At 46.2% G+C, this 16,639-nt stretch overlaps 1 protein-coding gene across 1 annotated transcript; it reads right to left on the bottom strand.

The window, feature by feature from the left end:
* Nucleotides 1-4,720: 4,720 nt before the first annotated feature.
* On the bottom strand, nt 4,721-16,131 carry MAPK13 (mitogen-activated protein kinase 13). Its single transcript, XM_057384244.1, has 12 exons — nt 15,202-16,131; nt 12,044-12,173; nt 11,628-11,686; nt 10,455-10,563; nt 9,405-9,434; nt 8,916-8,963; nt 7,818-7,932; nt 7,432-7,503; nt 6,885-6,964; nt 6,353-6,431; nt 5,337-5,513; nt 4,721-5,019 (listed from the first exon to the last, which is right to left on the bottom strand). The coding sequence occupies exons 1-12, from the start codon at nt 15,318-15,320 to the stop codon at nt 4,940-4,942; spliced, it is 1,098 nt and encodes a 365-aa protein (XP_057240227.1). The 5' UTR covers nt 15,321-16,131; the 3' UTR covers nt 4,721-4,939.
* Between the last annotated feature and the right edge of the window lie 508 nt (nt 16,132-16,639).

The following is a 16,639-nucleotide window of genomic DNA, read 5'->3' as shown; positions in this document are numbered from 1 at the left end:
GTTTTTAAAGGGTGCAAGTGCAAAATTAGTGATGTTGYTTCAAATGAAAGCAGCAGCCAAGACACCTCAAACAGAGTTGGGCACTTTCATTCATATTGCAGTTTTCCATGTTTATTCAAGTATATARGACATACTTAAAAAGGGAAGAGAATTATCATTTAGAATTGAGCACTGACCTTTTTTCTTTGTTGATTTATTAAGCTTCAGAACTGAGTTATGTTTGTATTTCTCTTTAGCTGTTTTTTCTGCTGCTGTTTTCTTCAGAATTGCTGAAATCAGAACAATTGCTTAACAGGACCCTTGTGTATTAAAGGTTAAAATCCTGATATCTCAAAGTGATAAGCCTAGCTGCCATGTATTTTCACTGGAGAGATATATGTATAAATAACCCTCTTCAGCCTCACTAACATAAGACAAGTTCCACAAGCACCCAGTACAACCTCCTTTCAACATCCTATAATTTTAAAACATTTTTTTCAGTTGAAGTGCTTTGAAGGCAGATCTAGAATGATGGTTTATGGCAGAAGAATCCTCATTTTTCCAGCCAAACTTGGCTAAAAGAAGTTAACTCACTTTCATTTAACAGCAAATCAATGAGGGCTGCAGATATAATGTACTAACCCTTCAGTATAATTTAATGGAGTGCATTTCAACAAAAAAGGAGAGCTGACTGAATCAGCTGTGAGCCAGCACCAGCTGAACATCACATTAAAAGCTGTGTAAGCTCATGTGCTCAGAAAATGGCCTTGTAGAGAGAAATCRGGCAAAACATCCCCTAAACCTTATTCACTTGGAAACTCTGACATTTTCACACTGTAGATTTGAACTTGATGATCTTAATGGCCTTTTCCAACMTGAATGATTCCGTGATAAGTGCAATTAGTGCAGCAAGTGCTCATCCTTTTGGGGAAAAAACAAATTAGTACTGGCTATTCTGGTCTTCATTCAGTCTTTCATGTCTTGTTTCTCTCAGCTGTGAAAAGAAAAACAGCCACAGTCACGTTTCCAGCCAACACTCAGCTGACCCATGATACAGGAAAAATGCAGAGGATTAGGAACGCTTTCCCTGGTTGCCCAGGCAACAGTGAGCCACGGGAATATGAAAAGGTATTGACATCCTTTGTACAGTATCTCACTCGAGTTCTCAGATGCRTTTGTAATTTTCTATGTTTTTCTTCTTTACTATTATCACATACTTAAAACATGAGCATTATTTGTTTAGTCTGCTACCTAGAATGTGAAAATAATGAAAACAGATGATTTGTCTTTTTCCTACAGGATAAAATAAGTAGTTTTCTAAGAGGCTGAGGAAATTTTGAAAATTGTGCACTGGAAGGTTTCTAGGTGGTATCCAAAACACATCAACTCTTGTCTCTCTGAAAAAAAATAATCCTGGTAATTTTGTGTGTCTTTTAAGAAAAGAAAATAATCATTGCTTTATATGTTTTTTCTTTCCCACTTACGTGTGCAAGTACCTAATAAATGGGCCCCATAAAGTTGCAACTACACAGACCTAATCAGCTGTCAAAATAAACTTACAGAGAAAGATCGTTTCTGAAGGCTTTATTTTCCAAATTAAAAAAAGATGCTTAGAACTCAGAAATGAATGTAAGACTAGCAAGTGAATAGCATTCCAAGTTAGACATCTCTTTGTTATATGAGACAGGCACAAAAATTCCATCCATATATGCATGTAAATTGTTATCATACATCCTCAATACAAACAGCAAACACATTTTTGGTTGGCCTGATTTATAGAATTTTGGACCACTCAATGGCTGTGAGTGTATTATATCTTGATTTTGTATTTTTAAATATGTAAACTATACTTGCAATGAAAGGAATGTCCGTGAATTATGTGTCAGTGTGAGTCATCCCACAGGCACCACCTGCACCTCTGCATGAGGCAATTTCTTTGACTCACTGTGTCTGTCAGGGTCACACACCCCCTCTCGTTCTTTTGCTGATTTTGAAGGATTCCAGCCTTGGCCTGAGTCACTGGCTGTGTCAAGCAGGAGTTTTTCAAACTCCTTTAATGAAATGTCAGTAGGATTTCCCCCCACCTCTCCCTTCTGGTAGCTCATTCCTCTGCACTGAAACATGTCCTCAGATGCCATATAAGCACTGGGATAGTTGGTCTTCACAGATAYTCTTTTCACTACCAACCTGCTACATTTTTCTACTGTCTATTTTGAGTTCTTGGATGATACACACCAAAATAAACCCAAACACACATACACCTCCAGGGTTCCTGGCTTACAGAGCACCTGCTCCCCACATTTGYTGGGATATTGGGTAATGCTTCAGGACACTGTACTGTCACTGTATGGGGTTGGTGGATGAATGAATGAAACCAGAGCATGGAGCCCACACAGCAGCTGTTGGGATTGCTCTTGCAATTTCAGARCATTCAGGGTAAGTGTAAACCTACTGAGAAACCCAGAAACCCAATCCCTGGAACTGGATGTATACTCAGCAGCAAGACTGATGTTGAAGAGCCCGTGTGTGTTATCCCTAACACAAGTGAGACTGATGTTTGCAAAATCTSTGTACCCTACTCAGTWATGCTCACAATTGTTCTTCTCACAYCTATTTGTATCATATGTCCCCAGTGCCTCTTTGTGCTTGTCCTCTGCTCAGCCAGACAATTCCCAAAGGRCGTCTTAAGTTATTCTTTAAAACTATCCAGGTCCCTTTACAACTACTAATAGAGTGCTCAGTGCATTCCTTTATCATGAAGATGTTTTCTCCCTCAGCCATCATTACTGAGACAGAAAACTCTTCTGGTCTACCTCTCCCCTTTGAAGGAGGGCAAGGTGATTAAGAAGTCAAACACTACATTCCCATTGACAGTAGTTTATGAGTTCTGTCTGAGCGGATTCTTTGCCTTAACTGATGGCTTTGATTGAACAGATGATGTTCTGAAAGAAAGCTGTCTACTCTAAAGGGCTCCATAGATACACTCAAATTTCTCTACAAAATAGAGCTTTTAAGACTTCTCTGCCTCTCCATGTCCAGGGCATATAGTCAGGAGGCCAGCCTGCCTAACCCACAACCCTGAAACATCTCCCTGTGCACTCACAAACACTCCCCTGGACAATGACCCTCTGCTGCAAACCACCAAGCCTCATTTTASCCTGACACATGCAGCTCTAAACAYTGGCAGCTCTAAACATCTGCATCTCTGAGATGTTAATGGCAGCTGCAGAGAGCTTCTCCCAACCTATGTTCAAGATAACGCAGGGCACATGGCAGCCAAGTCAGACTCAAAAGGACAATATTCCAATTGCAGTTTGACAGAAGCAGCTAGAACTTCTCCATTTTGCCATTCAAGGAAAATGCTGTTTGTTCCTTAGCACAGGGAATTTTATGAACCTGTAATTTCATCAAGCTGGGGTTCTTCAGGACAGTCTCAGCCAGACACCACTGCATATCCTCTGGCCTAACTTTTTATAAAAATGTTCTTCAGAAGAAAACATTGAATTTCCAGGGAATTGAAGGCACATCACAACACTTCTGTGCACACTGTCCCTACTTAAGAGAGGAGTGAAGCTCAGAAATGAGCCAAGAGAAACCACATCTTATCAGCATGGACCATCTGTGCAGCTAGAGCAGGAAAACATCAACACCATCCTATCAAAAAGCTGCAGTCACTGSAGTGTTATCCCGTGCTGCATGCCATGAGCTGCAAGAGGGAGACAGCCAAGAAGCATGAYGTCACTGTGTCCAGTTCCCAGTGGAGAAGGGAGATGAGAAAATTCTGGAAATGTTGCCATTTTCCCTTACTTGAGGTCTGTACAGCAAAACTGAACATGACTTAAGAAAATTAGAGAGTACAGTAAACAAACAACCTGGCTAAACTGAACTGAAATAACTCAGCAGCTCCAGAAGAGGGGGGGAGTTGACAATCACTGTTTGTATTACTGAGGTCACATAATATTTTCTCAGTACTTTTCTCTAGCCCTGGGGACTCTAAGCTGTGATACAGAGAAGACACTTGTCTCTTGGCACACAATCTTTGGAACAGGCTTTGGAATGATTGGCTGAGCCTCGCTGATCACCTTAGGGAAGAAGGTGCTGCAGTCCAAAGGTGTTAGCACAGACACAACTGCTCACTGCCTAGCACTGCCCTGCCAGGTGACTGTAATGATAAGCCGTGGATCTGCAGATAACCCAGTTTCAGCACGGGCTGGAAAACTTCCTGCAGGTCCATATTCACACTAACTTGTGCAGCTGCTTGGGATAGCCAGTCTATCACTGTGGGAAGTGCTCTTAAATTCCCAGGCTGTTTGCTGCTGGCAGTGAGGAGGAGACAGGGGAAAAATTTTAAAAAAGAGGCAGTGGCTCTTCAGAGAGCAGAATTGTGTGTATAGGGTGAGTCTGTAGCTGTTCTGAGCACAGGCTGATCCCATGGTGCCCTGGAGCTGACACCATCCCTGCAGCCTTGCTCTGCTGGGTGCTCATGACTACACAGGGAAGCAGGACACAGTCACAGTTAGATTGGATAAAGTCTTGTTAGCTGAATTTCAGTATTTCTGATCCTTTTGCTTAGGATTCACTTCCCAGTCAATTTTACGTTTTTCTTTACTTCATCCATAATTAATGTACTAAACCCCGTGCTTGACAAGACTAATGAGAAAAAAAAGAAACCCCTCCTCTTTCAAGAGAACAAATACAGGGGGAAAATAAAAAGAAGAAATGCCAGGTAAAATTCTCCCACTGAAAATTTCAACAAGAATGTATTTGTCTTTTATGTTGAAAACTGGGGTGCTTCYCCTTTCGTAAAACCAAGTCCAATGCCCACGGCATGGTGTCATCCTCATGTTGGCACGTGGAGAGAAGTCYCACTGGCCAAGTGATGGCCACCAGAAACACAGTGTGGAAGGAATTTGATGTGTCCTCAAGGAGAACTGAATCCCAGCCACAGCTGCACCAGTTGCTATAAAGACATCCCACTTCTCTTCTTTGAATCCTTCCGTGCAATGGGACTGAAGGTCAAGATCTCCTTGTAAATGTGCTCTTGAAAAACAGAACAAAATAACTGTGAATGTGTGATTTTAGCGGACACAAATAAAAGTTTGAGTGTTGGATGTGCAGAGAGYGAAAGGGATTTAGTGGCAGCTGAAAGAGACAAATGAGAGAGACAAAAAAAGTCTCCCTGAAGAGCTGGAAGGATCTTCACTGAATGCATAAAGCCAAGAGCAAGGCAAGAAATCTGTGTACTATCACTGAGGCATCAGCAGGCAATCACAGCCTTCCTCAGCACCTATAGGCAAGAAAGAGGGGAAGGAAAGTCTCATTGTAGACAGGARCCTCAAAGAAAATAAACTTCTTACTTTTCCACTCCTCTATTGAAAGCTTTTCATGTTCCAGAGAATCATCATASGAGTGTTGTGCCTCTGTCTCCTCTTCRATATCTCGGAACTGGTCGAAGTAGGGGTGAGCCAAGGCCTCTGTTGCTGTCAGGCGCTTTTCCACATCCAGCTGCAGCATCTTGTCAAGCAGGTCCACGGCTGTAGAGGATGGGAACAGGGATAAGCAAGGTGCAGGAGAGAGCAGGCACCCTGTGCATGAACCCTTTGAGTGGAGAACTGGTATTTCCAGTACTGCAACTCCACACCTGAAAACTGAAGAGATTCCTCAACCTGGTCAAGGCAGCAAGGAGCTCCTGCCAGTGGARATATAAAGTCTGCCCAACAGCAGCCTCGGGGAGCTCTTACTAACAGAACTTAAATTGTGCAGGAATAACAAATTCGGCTTGAATAAGCCTTGYTGCATAGATGGGGCTGCAGAAACATGAGGACTAAAATAGTAACCTCAAAGCAGCCTTCACATGAGAAATTTGTAYAGAAATCTGTACATCCCTGGTAAAGGAGAAGGTGGGAACCTCAGATACTGAGTAGTCTGTCAGGCCCATTCCCACTTGGTTTTAACATCTTAAGACTTTCTTCCATTCAGTTTCTAGAAGAGTTTTGYTCATTCTCTACTTGGGAAGAGCTCTTTGTAAGAGATCAGTTATTACCCTGAAAATTGCACATCTGCTCTCTGTTAAATATTACTAGATCCAGGTACTCAACAAATAGGATCTACACTGTACTTAAAATRATAATTTTAAAAAATTAGTTAACAGCCAAGAACAACAGAACATCTCCATTGTAATGCCAATAAAATACAATTTTGCTTTAAACTGATACATTTTCCCTGAGGAGGGGCAGGGGCACAACTGCAAGGGGGAAAGTAACAAGAAATTCTGAGAAAAAGGAGAAATAGAGTTGGGGCTAWGGCAGTCAGCTTGCCTCTGGGAAAGAGTTCCAGCTGTGAAAACTCATGAGAAATGCTGAAAATTACTTACCCTGAGGATTTGCTTTAGGGAAAAGCACAGACAAATCCTTCTTGGGGATTTTGGGAAGGGACTTGATATAACTCTTGGCCTGAAAGAGCAAGGAAAACACAATTACTGCACGTGGACAGGTGTGAAATACAGCTCCCAGTTCATGGCTCTGATGAGCAAAGGCAAATGGAAAGAACAGCAAAACATCCCAGATGTCACATTTCGGCAAGCAGTTTACAAGGAACTGTTTTTATCAACTGAGACAGAGAAAGCTTCAGTTTTCAGCGCCAGGCTGGAGAATAGAGAAGGTTGGTGGTTTGCTGGGGCATCAGGCACCTCACGTGGGAATCCCTGCAATACACAACAGTCCCCAACACAGCTCCAGGTCCATCAGATGTGCCACCAGCACCRAGAAATGTCCTCCTTGCCAAGGGGAAAAGCCCTTGCTGCACTTCACTGCTGGCATTTCATGCCTCTCCCATGTCAAATACAATGTAACCTCTCCCCCTGACACTGTGCCAGCAGGACCCAAATCCACAGGGAACTTCCTTACCGCTTTGTCCTCCAGCTTCTCCAAGAAGTCTTCTCCTGGATGCCCYGTTACTTTCAGGATCTGGGTCAGTTGATCCAGGTCTGGCAAGCTGTGTTAAAGATCACCCATTGAGGAGCAACCCCTAGACACCCCCAGCTCAGCCTGTGAGAGCTACATTTAGGTCATGATACAAACCCAACACAGACACACGATTCATTAGAYTGGCAAAAAAAGCTCCAGACCTTTCTTGGCTTGCCATTTCCAGCAAGAGATAATTTTTCTGCCACAACTATACCAGGACACACATCCATAGGCTTGGAAGGATATGCAAAGCTTTGGGAATGGAGCTATGGCCACACAAGGTTGAACAGAGCCACACCAGCACAGAGGTAAATTTGTAAGGTCCCTCTTCGGTGTTTTCCTCACCAGAAAGACTGGTCTTAGTGATTACCTCCTGATAAACCAGACTGACACCTGTTTTTCTCAGTAGCCTCATTCATAGAAGCCCGTTCACACACACCAAGAATTATTATTCCCCTCAKGGAAAAGATTCAACTTGAAAGGATACAGTCTTTTCCTTTAAAGAGTGTTTTCCCAGTCAGCATTTCGGCCATGATACATCCAATAGACCAGATATCCACTGTTCAGAGAGAAAAAAGAGGGGAAAAAAAAATAAAAAAAAGAGAAAAAGTACATAAAAAAGACAACAGTGACTGCTTGGGCTGTTGCTTGGCACTGATTTAAATTTCACTCACTCCCACCCTCCTCGGTTCTTTCTATGCTGCTAAAACCTCTGCTTTCATCACTTCCTGCAAGCACCAGCTCTGGGAGTTGTGTAACACCTCTGGGACGTGCTYTGCTCCAAGGGAACACCGATGATGAAGAGGAAAAACGATTATGTGAGATTTGGAGAGTCACACTGGAGAGTCACACTGCTGGGGCAGGGCTGCTCACCTGTCTGGTTGTAATGCATCCAGTTCAGGATGACTTCAGGGGCTCTGTACCACCGTGTGACCACRTAGCCAGTCATCTCAGCATCAGCCTGCCTGGCCAAGCCAAAATCCAAGATCTGCAATTCCAAAGGAAGAATAACAAGAAGGAAGGGCAGGAGAAAAAACAGAAATCCTATGGGCAAGTGAGACTCTACTTCTAAGAGAAAATGAAATAGCTTCAATCAGATAATAACAAAGCTTCAGCTGTACCACAGACACCATGAATTAATTCAAATAATTAATATGTCTTAATTCCACTGTAAATTGCAAGCCAGCTTCAAACCCATTTGTGGTGAGAAGATCCTAAACTAAAGAAGTTTAGAAGACTAAACAAATAATGTTCATGTTTGAAGTACGTGATAATAGGAAAGGATCACTGCTTTGTGGTCTCTAGAAGGTCACTTCCTTTCTTGAAGCTTAAATTTCAAGGCTGTGCTTTACTGGAGTTGGTCTGTGAGCTGGTGGTGAAGGCATGCTCCCAGGTCACCACAACTCACCCTTTCCTATAAGGACACCTTGCAGGTGACACAGCATGGCCTCTCCCTCAAAGCTGAAGATGAACAAGCTCGACCCAACCTTTACTGGCAGCAGAGCCACTCCCTGTAATATACATTACAGAAAATGCACGCTAGAGTACTGCATCAGCCAGCTGCAAGCAAAGCCTTCAGAGCAACCCTGAAAATAACTTTGTCTGGAATCACAGCCACAATGTCCATGAGAACCAAAGGGTTCTCATACAGCTGAATTCAGTTACCCTTCAGGGATCATTCACAGGCTGCAAATATTGCTCAGCAGTGTTGATTTATCTAGGAAGTCATTACACCCTGCCATGCCACAGGAATTCCAGTGACAGGAGGTTCATTTGGAGTCTTGCGCCCTGATTCAGCAAGTTACATCAGCAGGGGAGTATTTCCCACTGGCTGCAGCCGCCAAGTGACACAACGCTGGAATCGAGATTCGGGAGGGAAAAGGACACATGACAGTGCCAATTTCCTGCTGGCAGAGCAGATCCTCCACGATCTGATGTGCTACTGCTGCAAAGTGCTGCTTTGCCACCTACCTTCAGCTGGCAGTCCTCATTCACAGCCAGGTTACTTGGCTTCAGGTCCTACAGCAGACAAGAGCAGAAAAATATGGATGTTTTAAGCTGCAACACATTGACTCAAGCCTCAGTTGAGCCTATCCTTGCCTTTGATGGGKTCTCATAAAACCCCAGGTTCAGTATCAATTCAGCAAATGGCTGAATTAACACCATGCCTGATACACTATACAGCTTTAGATTACTAGTTATATTTTTTCTGAAACAGTTTTAATTCAAAAAACATCATAAAATGCTTCTTAGCTCATGAGAAAATTTTCTTAAAATGCTGCACAAATGAGCAAATCCGAAYATATATATGGTGTAGGATGGAAAAGAGAGCAGACAGGATGGAAAATTAGATCAGACAATGCTATTAGTGAGATGATGGTTAGGAATTTATTAATTTTATGACTATGCTGTGTTTCTCAAAGGGACAAAAATCAGGGTAAGAGCACCACATGTACTTACCCTGTGGACGATGCCAGCTGAATGAATATACTGCAATAAAAAGAGGAACCAAAATGTGATCRCCAGCAGACAAAATTTTCTGTTCTCCAGCAGAGAAATGAGAGCTACAAACAAGRACTTGCTGAGAACACAGCTCTGCAGCTCRCTGCAGCACAGGTCCTTGCTCTCCAGGACAGCAGTTTGAAAAGAAATCTCTGCCCCAAATTATAGACAGTATTTGCAATGTTATTGCCAGTCTAAAGAAGATGCATAGAGCAGAAGAGRAGGGATGAAGCAATAGTTCCTTAGAGCAAGTACAACAACAGCTTCAAACTGTAAAAGTCATCAAGGTTACACCAGMTGACGTGAAAATGTGGTTATTTTGGGTGTTAAAAAAATCTCAGTCTAAAAACATAAGAATGCAAAAACTGGCTACTGTTTTTTAGCACACCAGTCAAACCTTCTGTCTGTTCTTCCCCCCTTTATTTAAACTCAGGATAGCAGTGAACTGGGGAGAGGYGATTTAGGTGAACTCACTGATGCCTGTAAGCCACTGCTGTGACTGCAGGTGAAGGATGTTAGAGGGCAGCTGTAAAGCTCTGTCTCTGCATCCCAGAGTTTGCAGCAATTGCTTTCAGCTCCCTCAAAGCCAGGTACAGCAAYACATTCCTTCCTTATGCTACTGAACAGAAAATCATTCCCCCTGTGTTCTCCCCTGAGAGCCTCTGTTACAGATTCAGCGGAAGCTTCTGCTGCTGCCAGTCTCTCACTCTCTGTGTCRAGTTTTGCCCAGGGTTTTGGCAAGTCAGAGAGAGATGCAAGTGCTGCCATGGAAAACCACCACAAGGCCTGTGGCTGCTGATTGCTCTGATASCCGACTGACTGATGTGAGCAAACACCCATTTTATTGATGTGTGCTGGAACACGAACAGTTCAACAGCCTGTTCTTAGGAATGCCATAAACTCCCCACATCTTCCTGTACAATACTGAGGGGACTTTAGTCAGGGTCAACCCAGAGGTGACACAAGAGGAGACACAGGGAGTCACTAAACTCCTCCAGACCCACCTACCTTCAGCCCTTTCAGCATTTGGTAGACCAGGTACTGGATCTTTTCGTCACTGAATTCATGTCCCATGATCTTTTGTAAATCTGTCCGCATGTATGGCATCACCAGGTAGCTAAAAGGCAGTAAGACAAGGCCCTGAGTCTGGAAGAAAAATGCAGGGGACCAGGCTAGCCTTGTTCTCTCTTGGTTTGTTTTTTTTGGCTGTGTAACTGACTGTAACAAAGATGAGTTGTTGTGACAGTGTTCCTGGCTAACTCRCACAGCCTGCAGTGAAGCTGGAATTTCAACCTGTTCTRAAAATTGCTCTCYYTCCTCCCCTTAAATCAGATATCTGATGTCAAGTAAGAACAAGGATCTTCAGGATCCTGAATTAGTTTACTTTAGACCTCAAATGAAGTTCAGTTTTGGACAGCCTTTTACCACCCAGGAGCTGTAACATCTTACACAGCAAAACAGCTGCGCTGGCTCCTAAATTTTTCTTTGTAATGTTCTCCAGTCCTGCYTCAGAAGACAACATCCAGCTTCCTTCAGTATCTGCCTGCTGAGGCTGCTAATTAACTGATGGTTTTCCTGCAGGAACTGCTCTGAGAGCCTTCATGTGATTTTCCTGCAGTTTGCTAAACACTGAGCCAGCAGCCAACCCCAGGCAACCCCAAGCTGCTCATCCACAGTGATGGGGAAGGGAAAACGACTTGTCCAACCTGACCATGGACACTGAGAGAAAATGCCAAACAAAATTAATTAAATAAGAAGAGCCAGAATCAGGAGGAAAAGAAGGACAGATCTTTCAAATTCTCAGRATAATTTCCCTGAAGCTTGATGAACAAAGCTTCTTCCATTCTGAGCGCAGCCTCTTAGGTCAGCGGTCACACAGGCAGTGCTAGCATGGATCATGGTCACTGTGATGCACCMTGGAATGTGACACATCCTCATTGCACAGGTTGGTCTGTGTGTACTGTGGTCTCCCAGCTGTGAGTGGGGATGGCATCTGTTTATGTGTTCTGGGTGTGTCAGCCACGGGAGCTGACGTGTGCTTTAGATTCTCTGCATTATTYGGGGAAGCCTGGCTTTTGGTCTGGTCCCTTTGCACCTGACCCCTCTCTGTTATCCTGCTGCTAAGATACAGCTGGGTGGGGGCTGTGTGAGTGTAGACAGAGAAAACAACTCCAAACTTACAAGTCCTGGAAGCCCTGGTAGGAGGCAGTGGAGGTGAAGACATCAAGCAGCCCAATGACCTGAGGAGGGAGAAAAGGCCACGTTTAAACCTGGAAAGCATTTGCTGTGCACTTGAGACTCATCAGCTCTCCACTGGCACAGGCACRTGGGTGAACACAGAGAATTCCATCTGAGGAATCCAGGGACTCCTCACTGATGCTGCACAAATGTTTTCCCTCTTACTAACACCCATGGGCTCACCCATTACACATCTGTTCAGACGTGGGCACTGCAAACATGTCACAGGTGAACCCTGAGACTGCCTGCACATGCCAAATGTCAATTAAAATAGAGGGGGCGCCACCAAAAAGGACTTCCTCCCAGGTGGCAARGAAACACCCCTTGTATCAGCAGAAAGAGGAAAAATGAGCACTTACATTTTCATGTTGCATGTGCTTCAAMAGCATCAGCTCTCTGTAGGCTCTCTTGGCAAAGATCTCTGACTGGAATGGGCGGCACAGCTTCTTGATGGCCACTTTCTGCCCCGTCTTCTTGTCTATGGCTGAACTGCAGCAGGCAAATAAAAAACCATTCTGATGTCAGCAGCGTGYTTTAACAGATTCTGCAACCCCAAAGGTTGTCTCCTAGAGAAGAGTTAATTCTTGTGCTCACAGGACAGCAGAGAAAGGCCCTTTGAGGAACTCAAGAGGTGTTACCCTGTGTGGCACAGCCTGTGCTCTTTGAAGGATGAGGTGGGACACCAAACAGAGCATTAATGGCTCATCTTTATTCCCTTTAACCTGCAGAAACAGTTTACTCCAGGAGCTGGAGTAACAGCTGTGAGAAAAGGGAAACATAAATGGTTAAAGGTCAGAATTAGTTCTGACTCTCCCTTCTCCTTCCTTAATGCAGGGAGGTAAGGCAACAAAGATATGAAATTTCTCTTTGCCAGYTGCTTGGAGGTTGTTGTATTTTGCAGGCCAGCTGCCTTCGCCGTGTATTCTGGAGCAAAGACAGTGGATGTCAGATGTTGAAAACGCTGCTGCAATTAATTCTGCTGTGTTCAGATTCCTTGATGCTACACATTTGCTTCTGGGTAAGAGCAGGTCTGGCTGAAAATGAGACTCTTCTCTAAAGCTGATGAAAACGTGGTACAATGGCCATCACTGCAAACATGATGTGCTCTTCCCTCTGGTCACATTTGCTGGTCACAGCTGGACAGGGCCATCCTGTGACAGTTCCTCTTCTTCTGGAGGCTCCTTGCTCAGATTACAAAGGAGGCCCCACGTTCCAAGTGGGAAGGGAGGTCCTCAGCCAGATAGCTGTAATTCAGGATTCTCAGTGGTGTTTTCTAGGGTGCTTCAGCCCCTCCTTGGCCCCTCCCAAGAGGCAAACAGATGAAAAAAGTTTTCCTTGCCAAATCCCACTGTGGATTCCTAGAGCAGTTCCCACTGCTTCATAAATCCCAATCCCATCTCCCATGGGAAAGGAAGAGCTATAAATCATTGTGTTCAATCCCATTACTTCAAACTGCATCCTCCAGCCTTGCATTGACACATTTCCCTTTTGAGTCAGGAGAAGCAAAGGAAGTGCAGGAACAGCTACACCAGGCAGCTGAAGCCCTGAAGATCTGCTGGGTATCGTAGGAGGRCTTCTAGTGAGRTRCTGTCTCAGTTTCAGAGCTTCAGCAAATGTCAGCACTGCCCAAAGTTTTCTGAGGAGCCAGGAATATAAGAAGCAGGGACTCAGAGCAACAAATCAAACTGCAGAATCCAAGGCAGATTTCCCAATCTGAGGTGCACGTTCTTACCTGCCCTCCCAACTGCCGACTTGCAGAGCACCTAACCCCAGCACCCAGCACAGCAGAGCTGGTGATGGAGCTCCAGCCTGCACGGCACAGACAGTGCTGGTTACAGCCTTGCTGTAATCACAGCCGAGAGTGAGTTCAGTCGATGCAGCAGGGAGAGCCCTCCGTGTTCTTCCCAACACAGATTTAGTGAACAGGAATAGTTTAGGGTGACCCCAGGCAGGCAGAGCTGTGTCCCTGCCTCGGCTGGCAGAGATGGGCAAGACCAGCATTGGAGAGGCCAGAAGATCCGTTCACAGTTACATTCAGCTAGAAGCCAAATCACTTTATTTTGGCAAATTAATAAGGGGAGAAACAAGCTTTTGCTGTTTATCCTGAGTTACTTTCTCAGCTGCTCCAGAAGGTGTAAAAGCCACTGCTGCATAATGCTGCAATAGGAAAATTTCCCAGCAATTCCCAGCAGAGGACAGCAAATCCTAACTGCACACGCTTTGTGCAGGAATCGGCACGGAGCCCTCCCTGCTGAGCACTGTCCATTCAACACCACTACAGACCCCAGGGCTGTTTCAGCACCCTTCCCTCCTTGAGACAACCAGAGCTGCCAAGAGTTTTACAGGGACCAGTAAAGATTTGTCTTGATGTTTGTTTTTTTTCATTTTGGTAAGGCAATTTTGAAAGGATTTCACTATTCCATTTTTTTTTGTGCTGTCTTTGTTTTCCTTCCTGATTTCCTCTGTGATAAACATCAGAGAACACTGATGTTCTCTTTTAAACACTTTTAATACAAATTAAAAGTCAGGTCTAATCTTGCCTGATTTTGCAGGACAGACTTAAGAATTTAAGAAGTGTAAATACACCTGGGCAGCCAAGTGGGCACCTCTCTGTAAATTGGAAGCTGAGGGAAAAGGACAAAACCTGGGCACCAGGGTTTCAGGATTAGTGCCAATGGCAGGCCAGACTTTGCCCAACACTTATGAAAACTGACACACCTTTTTTAATTTTTTTTTTTTATTATTTTTAGCTCAGCATGTTGTGAAACAAGGGCTCTCTTCAGATACTRTCAATGGACTGTTTCATATTTAACCTTTCAGAGCTGCCCATCTCCTCTGGCTCGTCAGTGTAAACCAAGCCCTGTCTGACTTGTGCTTCTCTTCCTTCAGGCACCTTTGGCCGGCTGAATAATTAACAGCAGCTCTTGCTGCACTCTGGTAGGTTGGAGATTACCATCAGCCAAGAAGGAAATCCCAGTCTGTTACCGATCCAGGTTTAAAGTAATTTCTATCCCCTTTCTGATTTCAAGGTGGGGGTTGTATTGTACAGGCTGCAGCCCAGCCTCAGGACCCTCTGTCGCAGCACCCAACTCTGTTATCACCCACAGATCTCATCCAGACACGCGGGTACTCCCCCTGCTCTTGCCTTTGGTGCGAGACAGGAAGCGCAAGATCGAAATTGAAAGCTCCAAAGTTGCTCGAAATTGAAAGCTCCAAAGTGGCTGGAAATCCCCTTGTCCCCACTGCCGAGATGCCGCTCCAGGCAGCCCTGGCACCCCCTGCCCGGCCTCCCCGATCCCCTCTCTGCCCGTCCGGTGTGACCAAAGGGGGAAACATTTTCTTCAAGGCAGCGAGTGTCCAGCCCTGCGCTGGAGCAGGAGACAGAGTGCCTCCATCACACATGCAAATGTCCTGCCTTAATGGAGGGGTGCTGGCAAGCGCCGCCTCGTTTCCCCCCCGGCACGGAACTTCAAACACCCCCAGCCCGCCCCGCTGCCGCGGGCAGGACCCCACTCACCACACGGAGCCGTAGGCCCCCGAGCCCAGCGGGTGCAGGCATGCGTATCTCCTGGGCAGCTCCCAGAGCGTGTTGTTCACCTCCTGTCTGTAAAAGCCTCTTCTCCTYGCGATGTTCATCGCCCGCCGGGTGTGGGACAGCCACCCCCCCAGAGTAGTGGAGGACGGGAGGGCTTCTAGGGTGAGAGCGGGACAGGGAAGCTTCCTGAGCCGCTGGAAAAGGCTCTAGCAACTTTCCTTGTCTGTTTTCAGCTGTTGCGGGCGGGAAGGGACATGTCTTTGGACCCTCCTCCCTCCGCCTCCACACTGACAGAGGCGAGGCATCGAGTTTCCTGACACGCCTCGCTGTTGTACAGGTGCCTCTGGGCTCTGCTGCAGGAGGGGAGCACCCAGCCCCGCTCGGGCACGCCTCCGGGAGCTCCTGGCATCCACAGCTCTCACTGCTGCTCCATCAGCCGAGAAATATCCTCACGGGGCTCGGAGAGGGGCTCGTGAGATCCCTCCTCCAAACAAGGGGATGAGTAAGGGCTCGTCGAGCCGGGGAATCCGAGGGACGAGCCACAGCACCGCGTCAGACAGGCAGGGACATCCTTCTTTGAGAGCCGATGGACAGCTCCCGGCTGCTGACAAAGGACACCGCGGGGTCACATCGAGGGCGATTTTCTCCCAAGCCTGGCTTCCCAGCAGGGTGGGGAGGTGCCGAAAGCAGGGTGAGGTGCTCCAGGTGACTGCTGCGAGGAGGTTCAGGAGCAGCGGTGAGACTGGACCATCCCGAGGATGGTTTATGTCCCGGGCTTTGCTGGGTGCGGTTTCTGCAGCTCCTGCAGCAGGGCTGATCCCTTCCTGGGTCTGCTCGGACAGCACAAAGCCYGGGGTCACCGCTGAGTGTGTGACAGGCCACAGCCACCCCACGGRCAGGTCCGTGACTGGCGAGCAGAGAGCACCTCAACAGCTCCAGCAGGAGAAGGCCCAGGCGGGGCTCCAGCAGAGGCGCATCCTCCACGCTGCCCAAAGGAAGTGACTAAGCCGGGCCTTACCGAGCCAGCCCAGCTGCTTGCGCACTGTCCTGCCCCACCAGCCCTCCACCCTGCCCACAGCCTCCATACAGGGCTCCTTCCATGCAGGGCACCTGCAAACGCGGCCCTACAGAAAAAGCACAAGCAGGGAGATSGGAGAAATTCACTGTGCCCGCTCTCTGTGCAACCACCGCATTGGCCCTCACGTTCTGCAGGTAGCCACAGCAGAGGCTGCGGTTATRAAACATAAACCAGCACAAGGCACTGTGGCAATGTTTGAACCTTGCTCATGCGTATCTGTGTAATCTGCAGCAGCAGAAGAGCCTGGAAATAAAGCACGGCTTGGCTGGGTCTATAAATAAACCTGTGAGCAAGAGGTGCCACTGCAAAACCTCCTGGTCCTCAAGCAAACGTGTAACTCCT

The sequence above is a fragment of the Malurus melanocephalus genome, unplaced genomic scaffold, assembly GCF_030028575.1.
Source record: "Malurus melanocephalus ecotype Western Australia unplaced genomic scaffold, MMel_1.1 scaffold_693, whole genome shotgun sequence".
NCBI lineage: Eukaryota > Metazoa > Chordata > Aves > Passeriformes > Maluridae > Malurus > Malurus melanocephalus.
Note: the sequence above shows the minus strand (reverse complement) of the source record. Positions and strands in the feature narration are given on the sequence as shown.